Source organism: Oryzias latipes, chromosome 5 (assembly GCF_053564925.1).
Source record: "Oryzias latipes strain Hd-rR chromosome 5, Olatipes_Hd-rR_3.1".
Taxonomy (NCBI): domain Eukaryota; kingdom Metazoa; phylum Chordata; class Actinopteri; order Beloniformes; family Adrianichthyidae; genus Oryzias; species Oryzias latipes.
This window is the reverse complement of record NC_136241.1, coordinates 11,540,974-11,566,653: the sequence shown is the minus strand read 5'-3', so window position 1 is coordinate 11,566,653 and position 25,680 is coordinate 11,540,974. Positions and strand designations below refer to the sequence as shown.

The window sequence follows — 25,680 nt, the reverse complement described above, 5'->3', positions numbered from 1 at the left end:
AAATAGTTGCTGTTGAAGATTTTTACCGTCAAAGCGATAAATTGTTGTTTTGCTGTGTTAAGAAAAAAACGCTTTTGTCGTTCACTTTCTAAGAAATATAAAAGAATGAATAGAATACAAAGGAGTTCCAGATTGTTGGCGTGTGTTTTTGTTTTTTTAAATTTAATGAATTCAAAAGTATTAACTTAACATTTATATAATAAAAATACTACAAATTTACAGTTTAATAAAGAATGGTTTTGACAGCTGGTTTGTGTTGAAACAATTTGTATAATAATATTCATTGATGATCATCTTTTTGTTTTGGGTAACACAATATGCAAAAAAGAATTAACTTGAGGAGAAGTCATAAGTAACACGATGTTTCATCATGCACCATACATTTTAGATGTAAAATTAAGTGAACTTGCTTTGTGTTGGGGCTTTGGTGGATGGGTAATTTTTGCCCCATTGGACAAGGGGAGTAAACAGAATGTTTGGATCGCACAAGGGTCTCCTGTTTGGGCTGCATGGTTCAGTCAAGGTTCAACCACTGAGTTAAGATGAATCAGAATAAGCTCCTGGAAGTCAGATCTGCTGGTCTGTATAATCATTGTGTGTTCTTGGATGCTTATTATTGGGTGCAGGAATCCGGCATGATGTTTTCTTGTTTGTTTGTTTGTTTGTTTTTTTCTCACAGGGCACAGATAATCGTCCTGTTCCAAGCTGCGGTTATCAACAGGCTGAAACCATAGACAATTCAAAAAACAAATAAAAAAATGTGATCATTCTGGAGCTTACTGGGACTGGTAACTAAACTGATTGTAACTTCACTTTTATGTCCTCCAGTGGAACAATAATCAGTAAAATAAATAAAAAAAGGTAGGGGTCTAATATGAAATGGCAGAGGGAGCCAGGAGAATGTAGGGGAAGAGGTGGTGCGGTAAAGTGACCTTTCGTTCAACTGGTCACATCAATCAAATCCAAATAAAACAGCATAATTGATGATCAAATTTCCAGTTTTTCTGTTTGTGTCTTTATTCCTGAGAAATGTGTCGACATTTACATTTTTACCACACAAAAAATAGACTATCATTAATAAAATACTTCTGTGTCACCATCTAGTTGTACAAACACTATTCTGAAGCTCTGACAGAAAAAAGTAAAACGTTTTCATAGTTAAATGAAGCATATGGATAAAAAGAAACATGAAAACTTTTCTATTTCTGAAGCAAAAATCAGAAACATCAACATTTCTAAGCTGAGAGGGGCACCTTGTGGTGAATCGCGATTGTCTTACCGGAAAGCACCAAAGGGGGCAGTGCCTATAACACGATTCTTTTTACTCGATGACCCTCCCCTTTCTTTTACACTCGGCGCAGGAAGTTGCTCTTTCTCTTCCGGTTGTCGTCTGTACGTGTGACAGGTATTACTAATTTTACTTCGGTGGATTCTCCAAAATCCTTATCCATCTGCTTTTCTTGTTCTCCCTGGTACACAAGCAGACTTTTGTTTTGATTAAACTCTTTATTAACCACCGATTTATTGCTGTATGTCTTAAAAAAGACCCAAATGGAAAGCAAAATAAGCCCTAGAAAGTGCTAGCTAAGAGTCTGTGGTGGAATTTAACTGCGGAAGCAGTTGTTGCTTATTTTCCTAAAGCATTTCCAAATGAACATATTGTATGATTAAATGTGTTAAGTGTTTGACTGCTTGGAAAAGCCTATCAGATTGGATTTTGTTAAATTTAATAAAGCGCCGTGTCTTAACGTACAGTTTAACCGTAGCTCTGAAGCTTGTTAGCATACATGATGAAGATTTTGGTTTGATGTTTTGCCTGTTGCAGATTCTTAAACGTCGATATGGCAAAGTCGAAGAACCACACAACTCACAACCAGTGTAAGTAAATGTTTATTCAGCGTTTGATGTCAGAAATGGAAGCTGGATTCTTCCACCAATGGGCGGTGGAACAGGCGTGACGCTGCCAGACTGCTTAATTTGTGTTTTTTGTTTTATTTGACAGCCCGCAAAGCCCATAGAAACGGCATCAAGAAGCCCAGGTCTCAGCGTTATGAGTCCCTAAAAGGGGTAAGTATCGTCCCAGTAACTTTGTTATAAATGTGCACAGAACGAAGCAAGTTCTGTTGTCGATGATGCTAAAAACAATCAGAGATTGTTACTTTTTTGTGGACAAATTTCTGTAAGGAAACCACGCAGAGTTGTGAGGTATATATATGGAAGTTTTTTCTTTCTCTTCTTTTTTAATTCCTTTTTTCTTTTCTTCTATCTTTCTGAATTATGTGTTGTAAGTCATTTGGAAACATTTTGAGTTGCAGCCTTTTCTCTTAATTCCCAACAAAGTTTCGAGAGTTGATGCAAGAATATGATAATCTATAAAGGCATATGAAGAATAAATTTTGCTGTGCTCTATTCTGGTTGTTCATTTAAGAAAATGACTGTTCATACTTAATTTTCTATACATTTGGTGCGTGACAGCTAATGGGACTTTGCAACTGTCACGCACCTATGCGACCAACAACATTGAGCTTTAGACACACTTAAAATGCATGTATGCAATGCAGCAATGTGCATCTTTGCTGCACGTAATACATGTGGCCAAGACGAATTACCATTACTTTTTGTGCTACTTCACACGTAAATACGTTTGAATAACCTTTATTTAGAATAAAATGATAGTTTATCTCAATTGTATTGATTTAGTGTTTAATATGTTGAATTGATAAGCTAAATTGCTTGTTTGAGCCATAGTTGAGTTGTCTCGAGCATAAAGAATTTATAAGTCAAGCATTTTGTAAAATACCATTTTGGTTTTAGAGCTTATTAAACTTTGGCTGATGCATCCTCTGTTAGTGTGCTGAAGCTTTTTACATTCTTTTCTCTGGGTAGTATGCTTGAATAATGCAATAGAAGTTAATGAATTAAATTCGTAGATGACGATCAATATTCATCCAACGTTGACTCTTGGCATCCAGACACATCGTCTTCTCTTTTTGAATATTTTTATCCACTCATTCAAGTAGCTTTATCAGGCTGCTTTTCAAATCAAAGCTGAACTTTTTAAGCTACCTAATATAAAATGTTTGAATAACAGTGCCACCATTTTTAAGTGAAGCAAACAAGAGTCTAAACAATTTGGACACAAGGATGGGCAGCAATTTTCCTAAACTGTTGGAATAACACTTGGAAAGGAAGAGCAAAAGGAAACAGTGGTATTACTTCACTGTGCTGATCCATGAATGGAATGAACAAATAAGCACTGCTTTGCAACCTACTATATATTAATTAATAAAAAAAAGTATAATCATAACTATTACTTACGGATTAAATTCAAAATAAAAGCCCCAACCCTACAAAATGTAAAATTAGGCCATAACTGTTAGTTTGAATTGTTGACTCAATATAATTCCAGTTACTTCCATGCCGTTTTTGACTTTTTTGTTTTTCTTAGGCAACGTATTTTTTATTTGTTTTATGCTGTTAAAACATCACATTCAACTGTGCCCTGAAATACTCCATAAAAACAGACTTGTATACATAAAGATGTTAATCCATATCTGGAGACGTCCGTGTGCCTCAACGGGCTGCTGAGGATTTCATTTACAAATAGTTTTGTAATGCATCTGATGTAAGGGATGAACATTTCAACTCTCAAGCAAACAGTTTGTCATGTTTTCAATGTGAGAAAGAAAAACAGAGAGAAATGGTATAAACAGCCAATATTCTTTGTGAATTGCGCTCAAACTACTTTGGGATTTCTCACCAACCTTTTTATCGTTGTGAAAGAAAGCTAAGAGCTCCAATCATGCTCCCTTTCCACAATGCTGTTTTTAGTACGGATGCAATAATTAGCTTAGTTTGATTTGGTTCAAACCTTTTTTTTTTTGGTCACGGTTTTGTTTCGGTTGTGTATTAAAAATGAACAAGAAAATGTTTTAAAAAAATTCAAAATCTTTTTGGTATTTGCTGATAAGCAAGTAACAATGTAGTTGTTTCAGTTGGCTCGCACTGGTGTAATTTAATGTAACAATTTTAAATATACTACGGTAAATTTAGCACAACACTTGTGTTTGATACTTTTAACATAAACATATCCAAACGTATGCAGTAGGGATGCAGTGATTCGCTTCACTTACGTCCCTAGTTTAGACGTGGGCACTTTGTCTACTTCAGTAAAACTTGAATATTTGACTGACACACCTATGAAAAAACCTGTGCTGCGTATATGTGCATATATTAAGCTAATGTACTTTCTAGGCCTCTCCTTCATGAATGTTGCCTGGGGTCAAACTAAATCAATGTTTTTGTGTGTTGCAGGTGGACCCCAAGTTTCTGAGGAATATGCGTTTTGCTAAGAAACACAACAAGAAAGGCATGAAGGCAGCAAGGAAAGCAGCCCAGCAGAAATAAGCCACTTTCCCGTTTCTCGACGCTTAGCTTTCTGTGTCATGTTTCCATGAGCAAAATAAAGCAATGCTTTCAGAAAACAGCTTCTTTGTTGCTTTTTGTAACTTGTGCATATGACTCAATGCCAATTAAATTTTGATGTTAAGTTTAAAGAACTACAACCTCTACAGAATCAAACAGGTAATGAAGGTGTATTGATCATGTCCAATATTAGTGTTCAGTGACTTCTTAAACTAATCCTGTTTTCTAAAGTTATGGTAAAATATATTTTGGTAAAACCTGTAAACTTGCATAATATACCTCTAGGAGATGTTTAGCTGCTTAAATGAAGTTCCCAGCACTGTACTGCAACACTTCACACTTGGTTTATGCATTAACACTAAATCAAATCAAACTTTATTTACAAAATAGCGCTTCTCCTGCATTTTGTGCATCTCGAAGTGCTTTAACATTAAAAACAGAAAACACACAATATTAAAGTAAAAACCCAACCCACCCTTCCCACTCCCCTCTGTTAAAGCACATGACCCCCACGTACAAAGAATAATGACTGTAACATTAAATAAGCAAACAAACAAGTATGGCTTGGCTCTGCTGTGAGGAAACAGTATTTGGGAATCCTTTCATACTAGGAGCCGGCCCAGCCATTGGAGCTTCGCCACAGCGCCCACCCAGACTGGGACAACACTGGGGTCCACTTCACAGCCTCGAAGCTGCAAAATTAGACCCCAGCTGCTCCAGCAAGGGCGACAACTGCAGCAACAACCACCGACCAAGCCTGCAAGCCCTGGAGGAGAAGATCCCCACAAGAAACACTGGGGCTAAAATCATAAGATATTAAAATTAAAGACATAAGATGTATATAAAAAACCTTAAATTGAGAATAAGATACATAAAATGAAAATAAATACATAAAATAGCCAATACTAAAACTAATAGAATAAATTATCAGTTAAAATCAACTAAAAGCTACATTAAAAAGGTGGGTCTTGAGCCTCTTCTTGAAAACCTCTACAGTCTCTGTGGCCCTGAGGTTCTCCGGCAGGCTGTTCCACAGGCGAGGACCGTAGTAGCAGAACGAAGCCTCACCATAGGTTTTGGTCCTCACCTTCGGAACAACTAAGAAGCCAGCACCGGAGGACCTCAGGGTCCGCGAGGGCTCATATTTAAAAAGACTATAATTTAACTAAGAAGACCCAAGACCATAAAAACATTTATAAACCATTAAAAGAACTTTAAAATCAATCCTGAAACGCACAGGGAGCCAATGCAGCGATTTAAAAACTATCACTAATCCAAATTTGAATACAGCTATACAAATTAGCTGCATTAATCCAAGACCAAGTTCAAAAGTGGACTACTCAACTGTAAGCATGAGGGATGAATACAATTGTTTTAATTATGCAAAAATTAAGTGAAAAAGGTTCATACACAAGCCAAGGTAGAACGTTAGACTTGGCATTGCATTAATGCACACAAAAATGCATTTGCATGACTCTCCAGTAACCAGTTTGAAAAAATATGCAAAGGAAAAATCAATGTTTACTTTGGAAAACTAAAATTAGAGGAAGATGTAATGATTAATGAAAAAAAAGGTTTTAAAAAACTTTAGGGGGTACTTCTATATTTGTGGATTGAGAGTTGTTTCTTTTAATTATTTTATATTTGCAGTTTGAAGTAGCCTAAGTGTAGGAACAATTTTCTTGAGATTACGTGCACATGTAGTGTTTAATGTTGTATCCATTTTAGGTTACTTCTTCTTCTTTCTCTTTCGGCTTTTCCCATCAGGGGTCGCCACAGCGAATCATCCTTTTCCACCTCACTCTATCATGGACATCTTCTACCCTAACATTAGCCAACTTCATGTCCTCTGTTAAGACATCCATGTATCTCCTCTTTGGCCGTCCTCTTGCCCTCCTGCCAGGCAGCTCCATCTCCAACATCCTTCTACCAATATATCCACTATCCCTCCTCTGAACATGTCCAAACCATCTCAGTCTGGCTTCTCTGACTTTGTCGCTGACACAGGCAACATGAGCCGTCCCTCTGATGTACTCGTTCCTTATCCTGTCTAACCTGGTCACTCCTAAGGAGAACCTCAACATCTTCATCTCCGCTACCTCCATCTCAGCCTCTTGTCTCTGTCTCACTGCTACCGTCTCTAACCCATAGAGCAGAGCTGGTCTCACCACTGTCTTGTACACCTTTCCTTTGAGTCTTGCTGGCACTCTTCTGTCACACAACACTCCTGACACTTTCCTCCAACCGCTCCAACCTGCCTGCACTCGCCTCTTCACCTCTTTTCCACAATCCCCATCACACTGAACTGTTGACCCCAAGTACTTAAACTCCTGCACCTTCTTCACCTCAGTCCCCTGTAACCTAACGCTTCTACCTTGATCCCTCTCGTTCAGACACATGTATTCTGTCTTACTACGACTGACCTTCATACCTCTTCTTTCCAGAGCAAACCTCCACCTCTCTAGCTGTTCCTCCACCTGCTCTCTACTCTCACTGCAAATTACAATGTCATCCGCAAACATCATTGTCCAGGGAGATTCCTGTCTTACCTCGTCTGTCAGCCTGTCCATCAGCATAGCAAACAAAAAAGGACTCAAAGCTGATCCTTGGTGTAGTCCCACCTCCACCTTGAACTCCTCTGTCTGACCTACAGCACATCTCACCACCGTCATACTTCTCTCATACATGTCCTGAACTACTCTGACATACTTCTCTGCCACTCCAGACGACCTCATACAGTACCACAGCTCCTCCCTCGGCACCCTGTCATACGCCTTCTCTAAATCTACGAACACACAATGCAGCTCCTTCTGACCTTCTCTGTACTTTTCCATCAACATTCTCAAAGCAAAAATGGCATCAGTGGTGCTCTTACGGGCCATGAAACCATACTGCTGCTCACAAATCTCCACCTTCTTCCTAAGCCTGGCTTCCACTACTCTTTCCCACAGCTTCATTGTGTGGCTCATCAACTTTATTCCTCTATAGTTGCTGCAGTTCTGCGTGTCACCCTTGTTCTTAAAGATTGGGACCAGAACGCTTCTCCTCCATTCCTCAGGCATCTTCTCACTCTCTAAAATCCTATTGAACAACCTTGTTAGAAATTCCACTGCTGTCTCTCCTAGGCACTTCCATACCTCCACAGGTACGTCATCAGGACCAACGGCCTTTCCGCTCTTCATCCTTTTCAGAGCCTTCCTAACCTCATCCTTTCCAATCTCTGCTACTTCCTGCTCCACAACAACCACATCTTCCTCCCTTCTTTCCCTGTCATTTTCCTCGTTCATCAGCTCCTCAAAATACTCCTTCCATCTTTTCTGTACACTCTCTTGGGTTGTTAGCACCTTTCCATCTCTGTCCTTAATCACCCTTATCTGTTGCACGTCCTTCCCATCTCTGTCTCTCTGTCTGGCTAGCCTGTACAAGTCCTTCTCTCCTTCCTTTGTGTCTAACCTGTCATATAGCTCATCGTAAGCTTTCTGTTTGGCCTTTGCCACCTCTCACTTCACTTTACGCTGCGCTTCCTTGTACTCCTGTCTACCTTCCTCAGTCCTTTCTACATCCCACTTCCTTTTAGCCAACCTCTTCCTCTGGACGCATTCCTGTACTTCCTCATTCCACCACCAAGTCTCTTTACCGTCTTTCCTCTTTCCAGATGACACACCTAGCACCTTCCTACCTGTTTCCCTGATAATCTCTGCTGTAGTTTCCCAGTCCTCTGGAAGCTCATCCTGACCACCCAGGACCTGCCTCAACTTCTGCCTAAATTCCTCACAAGTTTCTTCATTCTGTAGCTTCCACCACTTGGTCTTCTTTTCTGTTTTCCCTCTCTTCTTCTTCCTGACCTCCAGAGTCATCTTACACACCACCATGCGGTGCTGTCTGGCTACACTCTCTCCTACCACCACTTTGCAGTCATTAACCTCTCTCAAATGACCTCGTCTACATAGGATGTAGTCCACCTGAGTACTCCTACCTCCACTTCTGTATGTCACTCTATGTTCCTCTATCAAAATTAGACCCCAACCTAAAATGTATCCATTTTAGGTTACTATTGTGAAATAAACAGTTGAGGACCTGCATCCTAGGGAGATTTTGAGTTGATCAAACCAGACTGTCATGTGGTGATGGGCGAAAAAGATCAGCTACTTTATTCTAGAGGACCGAAAAATAATTTGATAATTAAACAAATATAAACTTCAATTCATTTAATACAACCTAAATAAAGTCTGCATCAAGTTAACACATTCTTATTTGAATGGTCATTTTGAGGTTTTAGGAAAAATGCAGGAAGCTTTCTTAGAAAAAGCATGTGTTGTAGATTTGTTGTTTTAGCACATGGGTTGTTAATTGTGATTATAGAAAAAAAACATTCATGCAACTGAATTTTTCAGAAACATTTTCACAAAATTCAAAGGAAAATGGATAAGCATCCACAAGGCAGAGAACACAAATGTGATAGAAAATGTACAAACATTTCCAAAAAATGCAATTTCCTCTCATTATAAAAACAAAGAGGAAAAAAATTAAAAGGTCTGATTATACAGGTACAAGTAGTTATTATTTAGATGCCATAATCATCAATGATTTCTTTTGAAACAAACTTTATTTTGAAACAATTTATCAGTTTACGTCTTTGCGTCACTTCCTGTTACGCTCTGACTCCGGCTTGCATCATTTCGTCCTGGCTGCCGGGTGCTGAACATGTGAGTATCTACAATCAAATGGTACTAATAGCAAACACGTTCCATTGCGGCCTCGCTGTTCCACGTATCCATTGCGGTATGCGAGCCTTTCCGCCGCTCATTTCTCAAGTTTCACTTCAAGCTCTGTTGTCCTGTGAGCGAATAAACTACGATCTGGTAGTGTTAACCTAACCTAGCTTGCTATGCTACCCAACAACAAGAAGGATGTGTCACTCCTGTGAGGGTTCTGCTATAAAGAAAAGTGGTTGAATGAACGATTCGAGTCGAAATTTCTGTTCTTAATGTTGGAACGTATAGCTATGATGCTTTGCCTCAGAGCTGAAACCAAAAGAAGTGACAGCGTTTCTTTAGAAAGAACTGCCAAAGTTGACAGGTGACTGTCGGAGGATTAAGTATGTGCAACTTAAATAATGAGGAATAACATTATACAACTTTTCAGTTGATGGAAAAAAAAAGTTTATTTGGAAAGCTAATATTATTAACTAATATAGGATGATTAAACACGAATATGAGATTTTGTGAGTAGCAAAGAATTGCTTTAAATGTAAAATAAAACACATTGGTTTGTGTCTTGTGCTTCTGATTTGCACTTTGTTTCTGGACAGACGCCATGGTTGAGCCAGTTCCAGAATCCATCAACTTTCCTTCTGAGGAAGAGAAGATATTGGAGTTTTGGCAGAAAAAGGACTGTTTCCAGGAATGCCTTAAACAGTCTAAGAACAGACCCAGGTAAACATAACTGTTATTTACTAGGAATCTATACAGGTTAATAATGTTCCTCATAAAATTATAATTATTTACACCCATTCTTTCAGTTTCTTTCCGTAAATAAAGATCACATTTCACAAATTAAATCTGGTGGGGGAAAATAGGTGTAATAACTTCTAAAAAAATCGGAGTCAACAGTAAAAAATATACACAATTGGTTCCGTTTTACAACCAGGTACACCTTCTATGATGGCCCACCCTTTGCCACGGGTTTACCCCACTATGGTCACATTCTGGCTGGAACTATCAAAGACATAGTTACTCGGTTTGCTCATCAAAGTGGCTTCTATGTGGAGAGGCGCTTCGGCTGGGACTGTCATGGCCTACCTGTGGTAAGTTTCCTATATATATATTTAAAAATATATTTTTCATGGATTATGGTCTTTAAATCTTCTTGGCTGTACCGTGTTTTAAAGCCACAAATAAAAGTTATGTCAGCTTACTCAGACCTGGCTTCTTTTAAACCCACAATTTTATTTAAGATAGTGAACAAATATCACACATTAGGAATTTCCCTGGAAACTGTGGTCACAGAATGCTAACACACATGCTACAGAAGTGTAGAAAAATAACGACGCACCCATTTTACATGGCTGAACGGTGATTAGCGCTCTTGCCTCACAGCAAGAAGGCCCCCGGTTCAAGTCCTGGCTGCGGGACTTGAAACAGAACATCAATGGGGGCCTTTCTGTGTGGAGTTTGCATGTTCTAGCCGTTCATGCGTGGGTTCTCTCCGGGGTCTCCAGCTTCCTCCCACCATCCAAAAACATGTTTCATAGGTTAATTGGTCACTCTAAATTGTCCATAGGTGTGAGTGTGTGATTGTGACCCTGTGACAGACTGGCGACCTGTCCAGGGTGTCCTCTGCCTTCACCCACAAGTGGCTGGGATAGGCTCCAGCAACCCCGTGACCCCGAAAGGGACAAAACGAAAGAAGATAAATGAATGAAAAAAAACAAAACATTTTGCATGGACTGGTTAAAAAAAAGTGGATTTCCTATATCGTTGATAATAGTTTCGAAGGATGGAGTGTTTGAGGCTCTCTTATACTTTGCCAGTATGGACAGGAAAGTCTGAATTAGCATTTTATTCTGTTCTTCATTGCCTTATTAGGATCCTACAGACTCTTAGGTCTTAATTTCTTAACATCTGAGGCAACCCTTGTTAGCAGGTATTTGGATGCTTAATTTAACTGTCAGTTGTGTCACTTTCTGATGGATGATGTCATTTCCTGTTTGTTGCATGAATCGTGCGGCTGTAGGAGTATGAGATCGATAAAACTCTGGGCATCAAAGGGCCAGAAGATGTGGCAAAGATGGGGATCGCTGAGTACAACAAGCAATGCCGAAACATTGTTATGAGATACTCGCATGAATGGGAGGTGAGTAAACAAAACAAAAATAACACTGTTAGTATTTCCCAAGTTTGCTTAAACTTCATTCATCAAATGATGAATGCGTCTTTTTTTGTACACAGACTTCAGTAAAGCGAATGGGGAGATGGATTGACTTCAAAAATGACTACAAAACTCTTTACCCATGGTTCATGGAGACCGTCTGGTATGTGCAGCACTAGAGACTTCACACATACTTCAAGTAGACCTAATGGATTGAATCAAAGTAGTACTACAATAAAATTAATATTTCAAGTCTGATTAATCTGTAACCTCTTCCTGTGTTTCTGAAGGAAGTCAAGCACAACCTTTCTGCTTGATTTATCTTGCATTCACCCTTTTAAATATTATTTTATGAAGAAAACAAACCTCTTTATCACCCTCTGTTAATTGATGAGCTGAAAACATGAACTTTCAGTCTCAAGAAGCAAGACTAGGAAAGGCTTTTAGTTTTGATGTGCCTCAAGACAGAAAATTCTAGTTTTGAAAAGAAATGTTTACAAACCAGTTTTACTCTTGGAGAATTACAAATCCCATACGCATATAAACAGGATTTTAAAAAAGTGTCATTACTGCCCCCTAAAGGCTCCTACCTCCAAACAAGATTAGGAATGAGGACTGGAAGCTACTGACAAAAACAGATGTACTGAGCGAATTCAGAGCATCATAAACCACCCAGATATCTTTCAATAAATATTGTGGCCACTGCCAAGTTTCCACTTACCATGTGCAGGGCTTTGAGGGATGTGTAATCAGCCCAAAGTAGTTTGAAAGGCTCAAGAGTCTGAGCAGCATTGCACTTTGTGGAAACACAAACAAGCTGAGATCCATTATTAGTATTAGTAGCTAGAACTCTTGTGGCAACTATTAAGTATCATTTCAATGATGCATGCTCCATCATATTATAAAGCAATTGGAGGAAAGAGGTCATAAAAAGGAAAGGCTCTTCTCAAAGAGATGGAAATAAGGCAGCTAGCATAAACTAGATAAGGAGCAGGAAATGAGCAGGAAGATTTTATCATCTAAGATGTGGAAGGCCAAACCACTTGACACATGTGATCTAAGATGTGGAAGGCCAAACCTTGCAAACATGGGGAATTATCCCTCCCCATCGCTCTTTATACTGCACAGGCATGTCAAGTTAACCTGCTCTTTCAAAATGGCATATACTTATGGAGCGCTCTACTACCTTCTTTGAACCTGTCCGTTTGCTGTGGTGAGCAGAAACTATAGTCTCCAATACAAATGGAGCCAAATCCATCAATACGTTGCACCTGCAGTGGATGTGTTAGAAAAGAATCAGCACACTCCCAATATTCACTCTGTTGGCCCTTTTTCTTTTTAGGTGGGTGTTCAAGCAGCTCTATGATAAGGGCATGGTGTACCGTGGAGTCAAAGTGATGCCTTTCTCCACTGCCTGCAACACCCCCCTGTCAAACTTTGAGTCCCATCAGAACTACAAGGTTTGTGCTTTCCAGCAGTCACCGCTGTTGTATGAGATATGTCAGACTAATGTGGAAAATGACAAACACAACTGACCCAACGTGAATTTCCCCCATCTCCAGGACGTTCAGGATCCTTCTGTGATTGTCAACTTCCCCTTGGTTGAGGATAAGGATGTTAGTTTGATCGCCTGGACCACCACACCTTGGACACTGCCCAGCAACCTGGCCCTCTGTGTCAACCCAGACTATCTGTATGTCAAGGTCAAAGGTGAGGAATGTTTCTCTTTGGGGTGTCATGGGATTCTGTGTGAAGTTCTTCGTTAGATAAGACGTTTTTTGTCTTCAGCTGTACAATTAGAATTTGCTTTTTTGTTAGTATTTTAACCCCATGACGCCTGAATTTATTTCCAGCTATGAAAAAACCCAAATGCCACGTATGCTTTTGCTTTCAAATGTTGCTAAATTGAGGTAAGTTTGGAGCAGGATTAGTTTGATGCTTATTTGAATCAATAGGCATCAAAGGGCGAAAGTAAAGACTTTGTGAACCTTTTCTTTTCTGTTTTGTTTTTCTGTTGTTTACTCTGATTTACAATTTTCCCACGAATCACAGTTGGATGGAAGCTGAAAAATGTGATTAACTATTGATCCTCAAACATGTTTTTGTTGTGAAATCCTTGTATAACCAGAACTAATGGTTCAGTTATTTAAAGGCTTAATGTCCCTTTCTGATGAAACTCAGGTTTTTGGAGTTTGTGACATGTACGTGTGGCATTTTTCTTATAAAGGAGAACAAATGTTAAAAAAAAATTCTTTTCACTTTCCATTTCTGAAAATTTCTCCTTTTGAATCGTGTCAATTAAACTGTGGAAAAGACGTTTGGTTTAAATTAAGGAGCTGAGTTGTTGTGACATCACATCGGCTCAGAAGCACATGCTCTGGGTCCGTACGACCCAAAAAGAAGTTCAGCCCGTATTTGGAAAATTGCGTGTGAATAGACAATTTCTTTATTGCATTTAATTTTATTTGCTGTGCAAGTGAATTCAACAATCTGCATGACTTCATGTTCTTTATGATTTCATGTTTATTATACGGGTATGAAGCCAGACTATTGTTGTAATATTGGGCTACCGGTACATAAATAAAATTGAATTGAATTGAAATCAGTTCTGAGTCACAGTGAAGCTACTTTCAAAAACTGCCCTTAGAAGAAGGCAGTGCTTTTTCTTAAAAAAAGAAAAAAGTTGAATTCTGAATTAGAGAATTCATCAGTGATGATCTTAAACCTTCACTTTAATGCAAAAACAACCAGATGTTTAACAGGATTTGCCTTTGAATTGCCTGGAAGATGATCAGTACAGTCTTTTAAATACTAATCTCATATGTTAGGCATCAAGAGGCCCAAGTTTGTTTTAGTTTGTGTTCTTTTTCCTCAACATTCAGATTTTGCACTCAAATCTGAAAGGACATTCACATTTCAAATAAAAAACTTGAGCTCAGAACAAATAATCAAAACAAATGTTGATGTTTCAGCATTCATATTTGGATTTTGTAAATAACTGACTGAAATGCACCTGAATTGCAACACAAATTATACAGTGATTTTAAGTTCTGCAACAGATTTAGTTAAATCCTAAAATACGCAGATTATCCTTGAATAAGGTTGTCTAATTTCAAATTTCAAAAATGGATTAAAAAATGGACAGTTTCTTTCTGCTAGAATGTTCTTTGGCGTGTTGCATGAGAGAGGATAGATTTTCATAAGGATGACCTAGATTCTTGCTGGCGGGTCATAGTCTGGTTGATCCTGAAGGGGGCACTGTTGAAGCACCGCGTGTCATCCAGGCTGAGCCGTGCTGCATGTGAGACCTCCTCGGAATACCAATGAACGTGTTTTTCATTTTTCTTCGTACCCGCACAGACTCGTAACTGTTCTCTCGCTCCATCTTTTCCCCGTCATGGCTCCCTTGTTTCCTCACCGCTCCACCTTCACATCCACCTGCTTTTGTCCTTCAGTGCTCCCATTTGTCTCTGCTTGTCTCTCTCCCTTACTGTCTTTGCTGCTGTTTGATCCGTGGACTGCGCGAAGCAGCAGGTCTGAGCTGTGCCGTCATTTGTCACCACTGAAGGAAAAAAAAAAAAACATCTTTTATTGATGCTGCACCCTACTTTATTTTTTCGCCTCACTGTCTCTGGTCATTTGCTTTTTTGGCCTTCTCACAAATGATGCCTCAGCTGATCTGAAAGCTTCTTCTGTTTGGTTTTCCTGAATTATCCCTTCTATGTTTCTGTTTGTATAAGATTCACGTTTCTAAAATGTCTGTCATAGGTTTTACACCAAGTAGCTGAGTTGGTCCAACTCCGGTGCTTTCGTCACTGCAGCATAGCAGTGCTCTCACACAAATATAAACTAAGAATCTAACAATGCTACATTTAAGTCTATGGTTTGATAAAGAATGGGTGCCTTTTTTTGTCCAAAAAAGCTGCAAAAGGATGTCTTCATTTATGACCAACCACTGCAGATTTTGAGTTCTGAAGTTTTTTACCACCAACAAAATGCCTAAGAAGAAAATTCTGCACATTTAATTTATTTAATAGCCACTGAATCTGCAGGTAGTTTCTCCTAAAAAGATGAGATCTGTATTGTTTCTCATAGATGCACTTCAACTGTGAAGCTACAAACGCGCTAGACATTCAAGTTGGCGTCAAATGCGCATTCAAGAACGTGCTTGCAGGTGTTCACACTGGACGAGCAGGGAGGGGCTTCTTCTTCTTTTGTTTTGTTTTTCTACTGTTTACTAATGCATGTCCGCTACCTACAGTTTAAAGAAACTTGTTGCAAAGTGTTGAAGCAGTGCAAATCTTGTTCCAGGCTTTTTCTTTCACACCTCTATTCTGATAAATGAAAAACTTGATGTCACATAATTCAAGCTGGGCACAAACTGCAATTATTAATTTCGTCTTCATTTGGAATTTTCAAACGATTGAAACGATTGGCTGCCCACTTGTCACACCCAAATTTGAGTCCCTGATCGGTAAAAGTTCAGCCTGGTTTAATTTGCAATGGCCACACATTTTGTATGTAGAGCCAGAAACCGGTCATAGAAATTTGCTTGGATATGAGATGATGCAAGAGTTTTGAACATGGAAGCCCGAAACGCGTGTTTACATGCGTTTACATAGACGTCGCACTAGATGTGAGATCTTCAGCTCTCAGTGCTCCTGGCTGAATTGCCTTTTTTTTCTTCTTTTGTTTGACCTCTTCTGAGCTCTCACTCAGTGCAGAGTCCTGTAACCACATAACAATCTGCACGGTGGCGCAGTGGTTAGCGCTCTTTCCTCACAGCAAGAAGGTCCTGGCTGGGGGACCTGCAACAGAACATCAATGGGGGGCCTTTCTGTGTAGAGTTTGCATGCGTGGGTTTTCTCCGGGGTCTCCGGCTTCCTCCCACTGCCCAAAAACGTGCTTCATAGGTCAATTGGCAACTCTAAATTGTCCCTAGGTGTGAGTGTGAGAGTGAATGGATGTGTGATTGTGGCCCTTCGACAGACTGGCAAACAGTCCAGGATGTCCCTTGCCTTCACCCACAAGTGACCGGGATAGGCTCCAGCAGCCCCGTGACCCCCGAAAGGAACAAAACGGTAGAAAATGAATGAATGAATGAATGAAGAACCAACAGAATGTGTATTACAGACGGCAGTGTGAATGTAGCTCAAGAGACAGACTGTAGCGAAAAAATCCAGGAATTCCCACTGTATGATTTATTTATTAATTTCTTTTAATAAATGTGTTCGTATAATGATACAAAAATATTTGTTCAACTGACTTTTTAGTGTTTTATCCTTGTACTCTTAATTTTGTTTTCCATTAACCATGGGTCAGTCCATTTATGTTTAAAAAATGTTGGGCAACAGTCAATTAAAATTGTTTTTTTTTTTCTTCCCCTTTTGTCTCCTAGATAATTCCACTGACAAGACCTACATCATGATGGAGGCCAGGCTAGGGGCCCTGTTTAAGTCTGAGAGTGAATACACTGTCCTGGACAAGTGAGTACAGGAGGGCCATAGGCCATGCAGTGTTTACTCTTCGTTTCTATCCCAATAAGTTGGTTCAGGTTTTTATATTAGCGAAGTCCTTTAAAGATCAAAATGGTGTTTTTGTTTGTGGAGATGAAGTAAACTCATTTTCAGCTTTGTTTACATGGGATAACTCAGAAACTCCTGCTTATAGTGATCTCCCGTTCCAACATACGGTATATGAAAACTTCAAATGCAAAGTAAAGTGGAGGAATGTGACAAAAGCTTTGGGGTCCTTGGTCGCTGAATACGGTGGTCTTTTTATGGCAGAAGTTAACCCACAAAGACATTAAAGGGCCTATATTGTGCTATTCATAAACCTTTCAGAGTAAACTACTGTATATATGTGATCATATTTTACTTTTGGCACACTGAAGAAGACATTTTCTATGAAATGTGAGTTATTTGCTGCTCATTTTCCCACCTTGAAATAAGACGACTCGATCTCTGACGCCCCACCTTTCGCTTTTCTGTGGGTTCTGCCCATAACATGATTTCAATCTAGAGCCAGCCTCGTCTGCGTTTCTCCCACGAAAAAACAAGCAACATCCAAACTTTTGCGAAGATAGATGTGGATGTTATGGAGCCTTAAAAAAGCGTTAAGCCGATCACCGCTAGCTCTGTGGAGAAAGTGTGTGTGTGTGAGCCTGGGGGCGATGCTGGCTGCGCTGACTTTTTCTGGAAGGGGCGGTTCCTCACTTTGTGACATCACAATGTGTTGGGTTGGGAGGGGCTGGTGCTCAGAAAGCAGGCTTAAGAGGAATGTTCAGAAATACGTGAATGGATCAAAATACGGCTTTGGGGCCGTAAACTTATAAGCTCAAAAAGGATGGGTTTTGCATGACATGACATTTTCACACTTTTTTGTTTGAGTTTTAAATTCTCAAAATTCAAACTGTGAAAGAATCCAAGTATTATTGCAAACTGAACGCATTCTGTACAGGAGACACGGCGCCAACATGATTGATTGAAACAGTCTACAGTCAATCAATGTTCTGTTAACAAAACAAAGCAAACGCTGCTTTAAGAAAAGATCCGCCAAAATGCAGGACGGTGAAAGCTGAACCGCATTATTATTGAGGGAACACTGTATTTACAGTACACTGACCACATCCTAATCTGCATCTGCTCAACTATTTGATCATTTTAGTCGTATAAATGATTATAGGTAAAGGCTAGAGGCAGGTACACAACCCTCTGCAGTTCAGAATACGCCAATAAATGAATTGAAATGAACTTTCTCTGTTCTAAATGGATACAATTCATGTTATTTTTCACCGTCCATGTTTGTGAGCTGGTGTCGGTACTCATTATTTTTACCAGTCATAATGACTTCAACTGTTTAATCCCATTTATTTACTTTGTATTTTTCAGTAGCTCTCCAGGTGGAATTCTGAACAATATTTCTTCTGAATTAAGATTTCATCATAAAAATGATCAAACATGTTAGACATCGGGGGAAAATGGCCCCACAGTTTCTTTCAGCTGAAATCATCTACCAATATTCCAAGTAATACAAATATGACTGCTGTTTCTTTTTATGCTCTATAAGGTTTATGGATTGATGGTTTTGTCATTTATGGTAATTATTGACTGATGTATGTTACTAAATACTAACATGAGTTATGTTAGTTGTCAAATAAATATAGATGCAGGATGTATTGAGACAGCAAAAGGCTTGTTTAGGCATGATTTATAACCCCCCCTCCTCATCTCATACAGTCTATGAAAGAAATTAACTGGTAATAAAGTTGTCACGGTGAGGAAAAGTGTTGCATGGAGGATGGTGTTCTTTTCACCCTGCAGAGCATAGTCATCTGAGAGTTGATTACAAAACAAGATCATTGTTGAATCAGTTTTCCGTTAAAAATAGCCCTTTAAATGGAGAAATTTCCAAATTTCTTCCGGTTGTTTTTGTCAGTTTTTCAAGTCCACAGACACAGATGCTTTAACAGAAATCCTCATCTGTGGAAAATCAATGTGATTGGTTTTGAAAATGATGCGCCCTGCTGTTTCAGGACAAATGAGTAGTGTGTGGGAGCACACTAAAAGGCCAGCATGGGGATCTATTACTGCACACAATGTGGGTGACTTGCTGATTTATGAAGGCGCCATTAATGTGGATCAATATCTTCAGAGTCAAGAGCGACATGCACTGTGTTTCCCCCTTCGTAAGGTTTCTTTTTGAAGGAAAGACTAGCCTTTTTAAGAAAGACTGAGTTTTGAAGTTGTGATGCATGAAAGCTCCCTGAAGGAGGAACATTTGTTGGAATCTATTTAAAGAATCCATAAAGAAAATGTTGTGTTTACAGTTTTTGTTTGAAGCCACCTCTCTAAGAGACCTCAAATTCAATTTTTATATGTTTCTCGTATATTTGGGTTTTTAGATTTCCTGGCAAGAACCTAAAGGGCAAAAAGTACAAACCCCTTTTCCAATACTTTTCTAAGGTTGGTGCACTTTTGATTGCTTTTTGTTTTTAACAACTGTTTCCTTACTAAACTATAACTACATCACAATATCTTTATGTTTCACTTCAAATTGACATTGTACCAGACATCTCCTAAGATCTCCATTTCTTGCACCTGCCTGAACTAATCTAAATCTGCTCATTTGATGTCAGTGTGGCGAGAAAGGAGCCTTCCAGGTGGTGCTGGATAATTATGTCAAGGAGGAAGAGGGCACCGGAGTAGTCCACCAGGCACCCTACTTTGGAGCTGTAAGCCCCACCTTAACATTTCTTCTTTCCTCTATTTTCTGAACCTTATAGAAAAACAGAATTATTGTCCATTCTTTGAGAAAAGAGGAGTGTATTATTTTAACATTTAAAAGGTAAATAAAAACTGGAATAGAATGTGCTTTTGTGTCTCTTGCTATTTGACTCCTTCAATTGTTTTATTGCTTATGGTTAAATCCCTTTAACATTATTTGATCTATTTAGATGTACTTCTTTATTTTTGATTTGTTGATATTTGGGAACAACCGTAGAAAATAATGCATGATTGAAAATGTGGGAAACAGACTAAGAAATTGGTATTTACTGGGGCTTGTTTACATTTAATTCGTGTATGACGAGGCAAAAGGCAGGAATGATTATATTATGAATCGCATAACAGAGGTTACAAAAGCTGCTTTTTATGAAAACATTTGACTTTTTTCCTAGATTAATTTGTGTTTATAAATATGAACTTTTTTTAAATGGAAAGAAATCACATTTACTGGTGTAAAACAGTCATAATAATTAAACATATTATATAAATGTAGTGTTTTAATTTGTATTGATTGGTTACATCATAATAAACTTAATGAGATTAGCTGAAACTATTCCATTAGATTAAAAGTGCTGCCAAACTCTATTTTCCAAACTTTATTTTGTTCCGACTAGATGCGAAATGACCTTGTGAGTCATCTGTCTTGGATACTGACAGGCTGTTTGAATACAAATTACATTCAGAGCTCAGCAGTGCTCATATACTTCATGCATAGCTGCCACATACCAGTGCTGCTTGTTTTTAACGGTGCAAAAACATCCAGCTATGGAAGGAACTTGATGTGGAGTCATAGCTTGTCTTTAAACTGCTTAAGAAACTTTCCGCAGGGTTTAGTTGCACAGTACACACCTATGTAATGTTTACATAGAAGTCCAAAAGCATCAACAAGGCAAATATTATTTGTTTGCAATTATTTGTGTTTTTAAGTCCAAAGTTTTACAAAAATGAGAACTTTTTCAGTAAAACTCTATCAAATCTGTTCTTTAACTGTACTCTCTTTTCTGTAGGATGACTACAGGGTTTGTGCTGAGTACAACATCATCCAGAGGGATCAGCCTCCTATCTGCCCTGTGGATGCCTCGGGCTGCTTCACTTCAGAGGTCACTGACTTTGCTGGACAGTATGTCAAAGTGAGTGACACATCTTCCATTTACATGAAGTTTGGCTTTACTGATGTTTCAGCTGTTCTTTTTATGTTGCCTTTTATACATTTTGTCATTTAAAGTGCTTCACAAAAAAATAGAAATTAAAAGCACATGAAAAAACAACAACATATAAGACAGTAGAATAACACATATAATAAAAAAATCCCTTTATTACAAGATTAGAAAAGCATTTAAACGTATTTTCCAGAGTATAAGTCGCAGAGGAGTCTCAAGAGCTCAAAAAATGCATGATAAAGAAGAGAAAAAACATATATAAGTGCGTGGGAAAATAACAAATGAATAGGTCAAAATTTATTTAAAAAAGAAATCACATTTAAGTCGCTACTGATTTTAAGTTGCACCCCTGGCCAAACTATGCAAAAAAACAGTGACATTAGGGTTTTATAGATAACTATAAAACTCTGATGTTTTTATTGATTTAAAATGACTTTTAAAGTTTAAGTCCATCAAGATAAATATGGTTTTCCCAATTTGAAGCTTTACGAGAAAGAGACTAAACATGACTGTTAACCAGGCCTGCACTATAAATTTACTAATTTTTAATCATCGCAATTTCAGCTTTTGCAATACTCATATGCCAAAAGATGGAGTAAATTGATAAACAAATTGTTTACACACAAGCTAAAACAATCTTTTGGCAGCTTGAAGAAGGTAATGACTACGGTAATCAGATGGACTCCTTTAATGTTAGATGCCCACCTCCTCTGTAGATGTGAGTCATTTGGAGTTTAATTTAAGGCTACGTTCACACTGCAGGGCTTAATGCTCAATTCGGATTTTTTGAAAAAATCCGAATTGTTTGCTAGACCGTTCACATTTCCAAGTAAATCCGAACTTTTGTGATCTCCAGTGTGACCGTGACACGACCCAAACGAGACCCGCATGCGCAGAAGCCAGAAGAATACTCAACGGTGAACGACGTCACTTGTTTGCGGAGCAGATGTCAACAACAGTGTTGTCAAAAGCGGAGCTCTTTTTGTAATATTAAATTTATTTTCACGAAGGAGCAGCACAATTACAATCTTCTCATTTTAAGAAGGCAATGGAGTCGGGATCGTCTGTACCCACTGTTGTGGAATAGGAATGTGTATGTGTTGGGCCTGCGCGCCCCGTGTGTGCAAGCGCGTGCCGCGATAGAGAATAGGGGGGGGGGGGGGGGGGGCAGTGTGTGCGCGCATTCATGTTGTGTGTTACGGAGGACGGTAATAAAAGAAGGTTTCCCCCAAAATAAATGCTATGGACTCTTTATCAACCCGTTCTGGAGAATCTAAGGATCAGAACAGGGAGGAGGAGGAGGATTGCCTCGGGTCCCCTGCGCTTCTGAGCACGGTGACGGTCGGAAGGGGAGAAAGGAAAAAAAAGTTATAGCTGTAAAGGTTCACCACCACGCTCTGCCATTTATCTGGAAAATTTTTCAAAAACCGCCCAGTTGCAATAAGAGCCCTGGAGTTTGGCCTGAAAAGAGCAATCAGCCCAAATATTAATCCAATCAGTGACCTGCTTCCCTTCCACTGACTGATCTCAGCAGCATCGTCCACCATGGTTGATGTTTACATTCTCGTTCCCGCCTACTTCAACGCAAAATGATGACGTTTGTTGCGTGTCGATGACGTACGATTCGGAATCAAGTCGCCTGGCCGGTCAGACGGCGGTCGCAATTGAAAAGAACGGCTACAATTCGGAATCAGGACGGCAAACCCAAGTGGCCTGGGTCGCAATTGAAAAGATCGGATCTGTGTCATTCAGACTGTCATGAAAAGATCGGAATTGGGCCGCTTAGGGGCAAAAAATTCGGAATTGGGTCGTTTCAGCCTGCAGTGTGAACGTAGCCTAAGTTATGTTGACTTTTGTTTTTATAAAACTGTTGCAGTTCAATGGAAATGATGTATTAGTTGTTTTTTGTTCAAGTATCGCAATTCATATCATAATCGCAGTACTGATCGTGATCACTAAAATCTGACATTGTGAGTTTTTTTCATATCCTGCATCCCTACTGTTAACATTTATTTTTCTTGGTTTATAATTGGAGCTTTATCTTCCTTTGTTTCGAGTCATTGTGTGAAATGTCACAGTCTTTCCTACATTTATCATGAAAGCTACATAAATGTTATTTTGTAGAAACATTAACAGTGACTTCGTTTATTTACACATCTCTGTAGTAGCTGCAAAATGGGGTGACGTGTTTGTGAAGACATTTTGACATAGGCGATGTTGTTGAACTTGTCTGCTGGATACTCTTCTATTGTCTGTCACACCATGGTCTGTAAGGATCCTAAAAGGACAGTGATGTAGAGCAAATGAGGTTTAGCATTTATGTGCAAAGGCCAGGGAGTGTACATGGCCTGCCAGGTCACTAACAGTACAGCGTTAGCTAATAAAGAGCATGCAGCAAGAGTCCTCTGAAAGTCTGTCATGATCCACTTTTGAATCGTGTTAAAACATTGCGCGAGTTTCTAGGCTGTCTGAGACATTCTTGCTGCTGCATAAAAACTCTGAGGTGATCTAAGGGAGCGTCAGACTTTCAGAGAGCCAGAAAGCAGTTAGTTTACCTAAGATCTTGAAAAGCGCACCCAGCATTTTGCTCAACATGAGAGCTGCATCCTACTCTCAAAAGAGCCTGCAAGTCAGCAGCTCTGCCAGCAGAATGAGAGTTCAGAGCCCATCCCCGTCCCGGTGCCGTGGATCCTCGTTTGACAGCCGGGGACGCTCCGGATTTCGTGGAACAGCCATTGAGTTGGGCACAGAGATACACCAGCAACATGCCAATGAGAAAGAGGAGATGCAGGAGCTCAATGTCAAGTTTGCTGGATACATCACAAAGGTCCAGGCACTGGAGCAGAGGAATGCCTCCCTCCAGGCGGAGCTGGCGACACTGCAGGGTCGTTACAAGGGAAGCCCCACTGGCATTGGAGAAGAATATGAACTTAAATTCAAGGAATTGCGAGAGCTCATCGAGACCCTGACCAACGAGAAGGGAGCAGCTGATATTGAACGGGGCTACCTCGAAGAAGAGGTTGAAATCTGGAGACTAAAACTGGAGGAGGAACTGGCACTGAAAGAGGAAGCAGAAATGATTTTGAGGGAGTTTCGGCAGGATGTTGACAACGCTACACTACAGAAGGCCGAGCTTGAAAAGCGTATAGAGCAGCTGGTGGCTGAGATCGAGTTTCTTAAGAAGCTACATGATGAAGAGGTGGCTGATCTCATGAAGCAGATCGAGGAAGCAAAGATCACTTCAGAGATGGATGGTGATCGTCCTGATTTGGCGGCTTACCTGCGAAACATGCGCGCAGAGATAGAGGCTGTGGCTGCTCGCAATGTCCAAGAAGCTGAAAAGTGGTACAAGAGCAAATTCGACACTCTTAAAGAACATGCAGGTAAACATGAGGAGAAGATGAAGACAATGAAGGATGAGATCACAACCTTCCATAACCAGGTGACAGACCTTCAGAACCAGATTGACAGCCTTAGGGCTCGCAACGCCGCCCTTGAGCAGCAGTTGGAGGAAATGGAAATCTCCCATATGGAGAAGGTGGGAGGTTTAGAGAGCATCATTGCTCAACTTGAGGTCCAGCTCTGTGAAACCAAACTGGAGATGAGCAAGTATCTTCAAGATTACCAGGAACTGCTGCACATTAAGCTGAAGCTGGATGCTGAGATTGCGACCTATAGGAAGCTGCTGGAAGGAGAAGAACAGAGGCTTGGAATTGGCAAAGATGCCTAAAGATCCAGAACGAGAGCAGATGCAGATCTAAAGAAATGGCAAAGAAGACCCCCAGATCATCACGGAACAGAGAATTCCCCTCAATCAGTCTACAAAACTGTTTTCCTTCACCTTTTAACCAACCGTTTTTTCTTGAATTTTGCTGAATGCTACAAAGAGTTATAAGACTTAGAGTTGAGCAAATAAGGAAAGTACATGGACAGGCATTCCCTGGACAAATGCGGCCCTCTTCACAAGTTCTGAATCTGAATGTTCTGGCTTTGATCAAATATTTTTAGAACTGCTATTTATTCTTCAGTGGTTTTAAGTTTCTAAACTTAAAAAAGTAATTTGCCTCTGAATATGTATTGGTGCTACAGTACACTGCCCACCTTAATTGTTGTCATTGACCCAAATTTACTGGCTCGCCACACCCCAAAGCCCACCCCCCCACTTTTCTGTGTCCTGTGTTCACTCCAGCTTCTTTTTCCTGCAGTTCTCCTCCAGTCAGGCTTCTTTTCATCCTGTCCTTCTGTCACTTCTCTGTTCTTTGTCACCTTTTAACGTTCCACTCCCTCTTGTTCAGTCATGATCGATACAAAGCAAAGCTCAGTCTGTAACCTTAGTGTTATAACCGGTATTTACAATAGCGCCAACTCCAATGTAGTGACAACCTGTTGACCTCATACATTAATGTTGACCAACAGTTGCTTAATAAAGATTTAAGTGAGTGCATGCAAAATGAGCCCGCTGTGGTTATTCTTGGTTTTGTTGTTTTCCTTAATCGAACAACCATGCCTTTTCCTCTTTTATTGTTAACTGCAGCATTTTTATTTCAACTCTCACACATGTTATTTTTAAAGGACGTGTGCTGAAAAGCTGGTATTATTCCACAAGCCTTATTTTGTTTACAAATTTATATTAAAGTTTAGATTGTGATTTTATTTTTTTATTTTTTGGTCAAAATATTATGTTACCACTTTCGAATCTTTAGGTTGCAGGTCATTTTCCAGCAAATTAGCATATTATAGATGCCTCTTCATGTTTTAATGAGGACACAAGTGAAATGCTTACTTTAGAGAATTCAAGGCCAACATTCTGATAATCACTTTGCTAAGAACTTTATTTATTCAGCCCCCTGTGAATTACAAAGTTTGGTTAGAGGGAGTTGAAGTGCTGTATGATAAGCCATTTAGCTGATTGCATATAATAATCTTTGCCATAAACTGCA

The 25,680-nt window shown here is 39.4% G+C and overlaps 4 protein-coding genes across 7 annotated transcripts in view; all 4 read left to right on the top strand.

The window, feature by feature from the left end:
• Positions 1–775, top strand: part of dusp7 (dual specificity phosphatase 7) — a 77,178-nt gene extending 76,403 nt beyond the window's left edge. The window contains exon 5 of the transcript XR_013655953.1: positions 680–775. The gene's annotated coding sequence lies outside the window, so the exon portion shown is untranslated. The remainder of the gene's footprint in view (positions 1–679) is intronic.
• Positions 776–1,253: 478 nt separating this feature from the next.
• rpl29 (ribosomal protein L29) lies at positions 1,254–4,484 on the top strand. 2 transcript variants are annotated; one of them, XM_004068661.5, is made up of 4 exons: positions 1,254–1,405; positions 1,826–1,878; positions 2,003–2,067; positions 4,315–4,484. In XM_004068661.5, the coding sequence occupies exons 1-4, from the start codon at positions 1,329–1,331 to the stop codon at positions 4,405–4,407; spliced, it is 288 nt and encodes a 95-aa protein (XP_004068709.3). In that variant the 5' UTR covers positions 1,254–1,328; the 3' UTR covers positions 4,408–4,484. The 2 variants fall into 2 exon arrangements, with proteins under 2 accessions (XP_004068709.3, XP_023810649.1); XM_023954881.2 differs by having other exon boundaries at positions 1,393–1,472.
• A 23-nt stretch (positions 4,485–4,507) lies between these two features.
• The window catches only part of iars1 (isoleucyl-tRNA synthetase 1), a 57,538-nt gene continuing 36,365 nt past the window's right edge, over positions 4,508–25,680 (top strand). Inside the window, exons 1-12 of one of the 3 annotated variants that reach the window (XM_078947071.1) lie at positions 4,508–6,153; positions 8,473–9,207; positions 9,737–9,860; positions 10,075–10,231; positions 11,161–11,280; positions 11,376–11,458; positions 12,638–12,755; positions 12,858–13,005; positions 16,694–16,781; positions 19,199–19,259; positions 19,433–19,528; positions 20,588–20,710. In XM_078947071.1, the coding sequence (XP_078803197.1) occupies positions 9,009–9,207; positions 9,737–9,860; positions 10,075–10,231; positions 11,161–11,280; positions 11,376–11,458; positions 12,638–12,755; positions 12,858–13,005; positions 16,694–16,781; positions 19,199–19,259; positions 19,433–19,528; positions 20,588–20,710 (1,317 nt within the window). In that variant the 5' untranslated portion in view covers positions 4,508–6,153; positions 8,473–9,008. Of the gene's footprint in view, positions 6,154–8,472; positions 9,208–9,350; positions 9,505–9,736; positions 9,861–10,074; positions 10,232–11,160; positions 11,281–11,375; positions 11,459–12,637; positions 12,756–12,857; positions 13,006–16,693; positions 16,782–19,198; positions 19,260–19,432; positions 19,529–20,587; positions 20,711–25,680 lie in introns of those variants that run through there. The other 2 variants (XM_004068660.5, XM_078947072.1) reach the window with 2 other exon arrangements.
• Positions 23,248–25,191, top strand: vimr1 (vimentin-related 1). Its single transcript, XM_011474852.3, has one exon. The coding sequence runs from the start codon at positions 23,334–23,336 to the stop codon at positions 24,468–24,470; it is 1,137 nt and encodes a 378-aa protein (XP_011473154.1). The 5' UTR covers positions 23,248–23,333; the 3' UTR covers positions 24,471–25,191.

Excerpts from the sequence above, each read along its gene's own strand:
- vimr1 (XM_011474852.3), top strand. The coding sequence starts at position 23,334 with ATGAGAGCTGCATCCTACTCTCAAAAGAGCCTGCAAGTCAGCAGCTCT.
- rpl29 (XM_004068661.5), top strand. The coding sequence starts at position 1,329 with ATGACCCTCCCCTTTCTTTTACACTCGGCGCAGGAAGTTGCTCTTTCT. Across the intron at positions 1,406-1,825 it reads GTCGTCTGTACGTGTGACAG|ATTCTTAAACGTCGATATGG; the intron begins GTATTACTAATT and ends TGCCTGTTGCAG. Across the intron at positions 2,068-4,314 it reads GTTATGAGTCCCTAAAAGGG|GTGGACCCCAAGTTTCTGAG; the intron begins GTAAGTATCGTC and ends TGTGTGTTGCAG.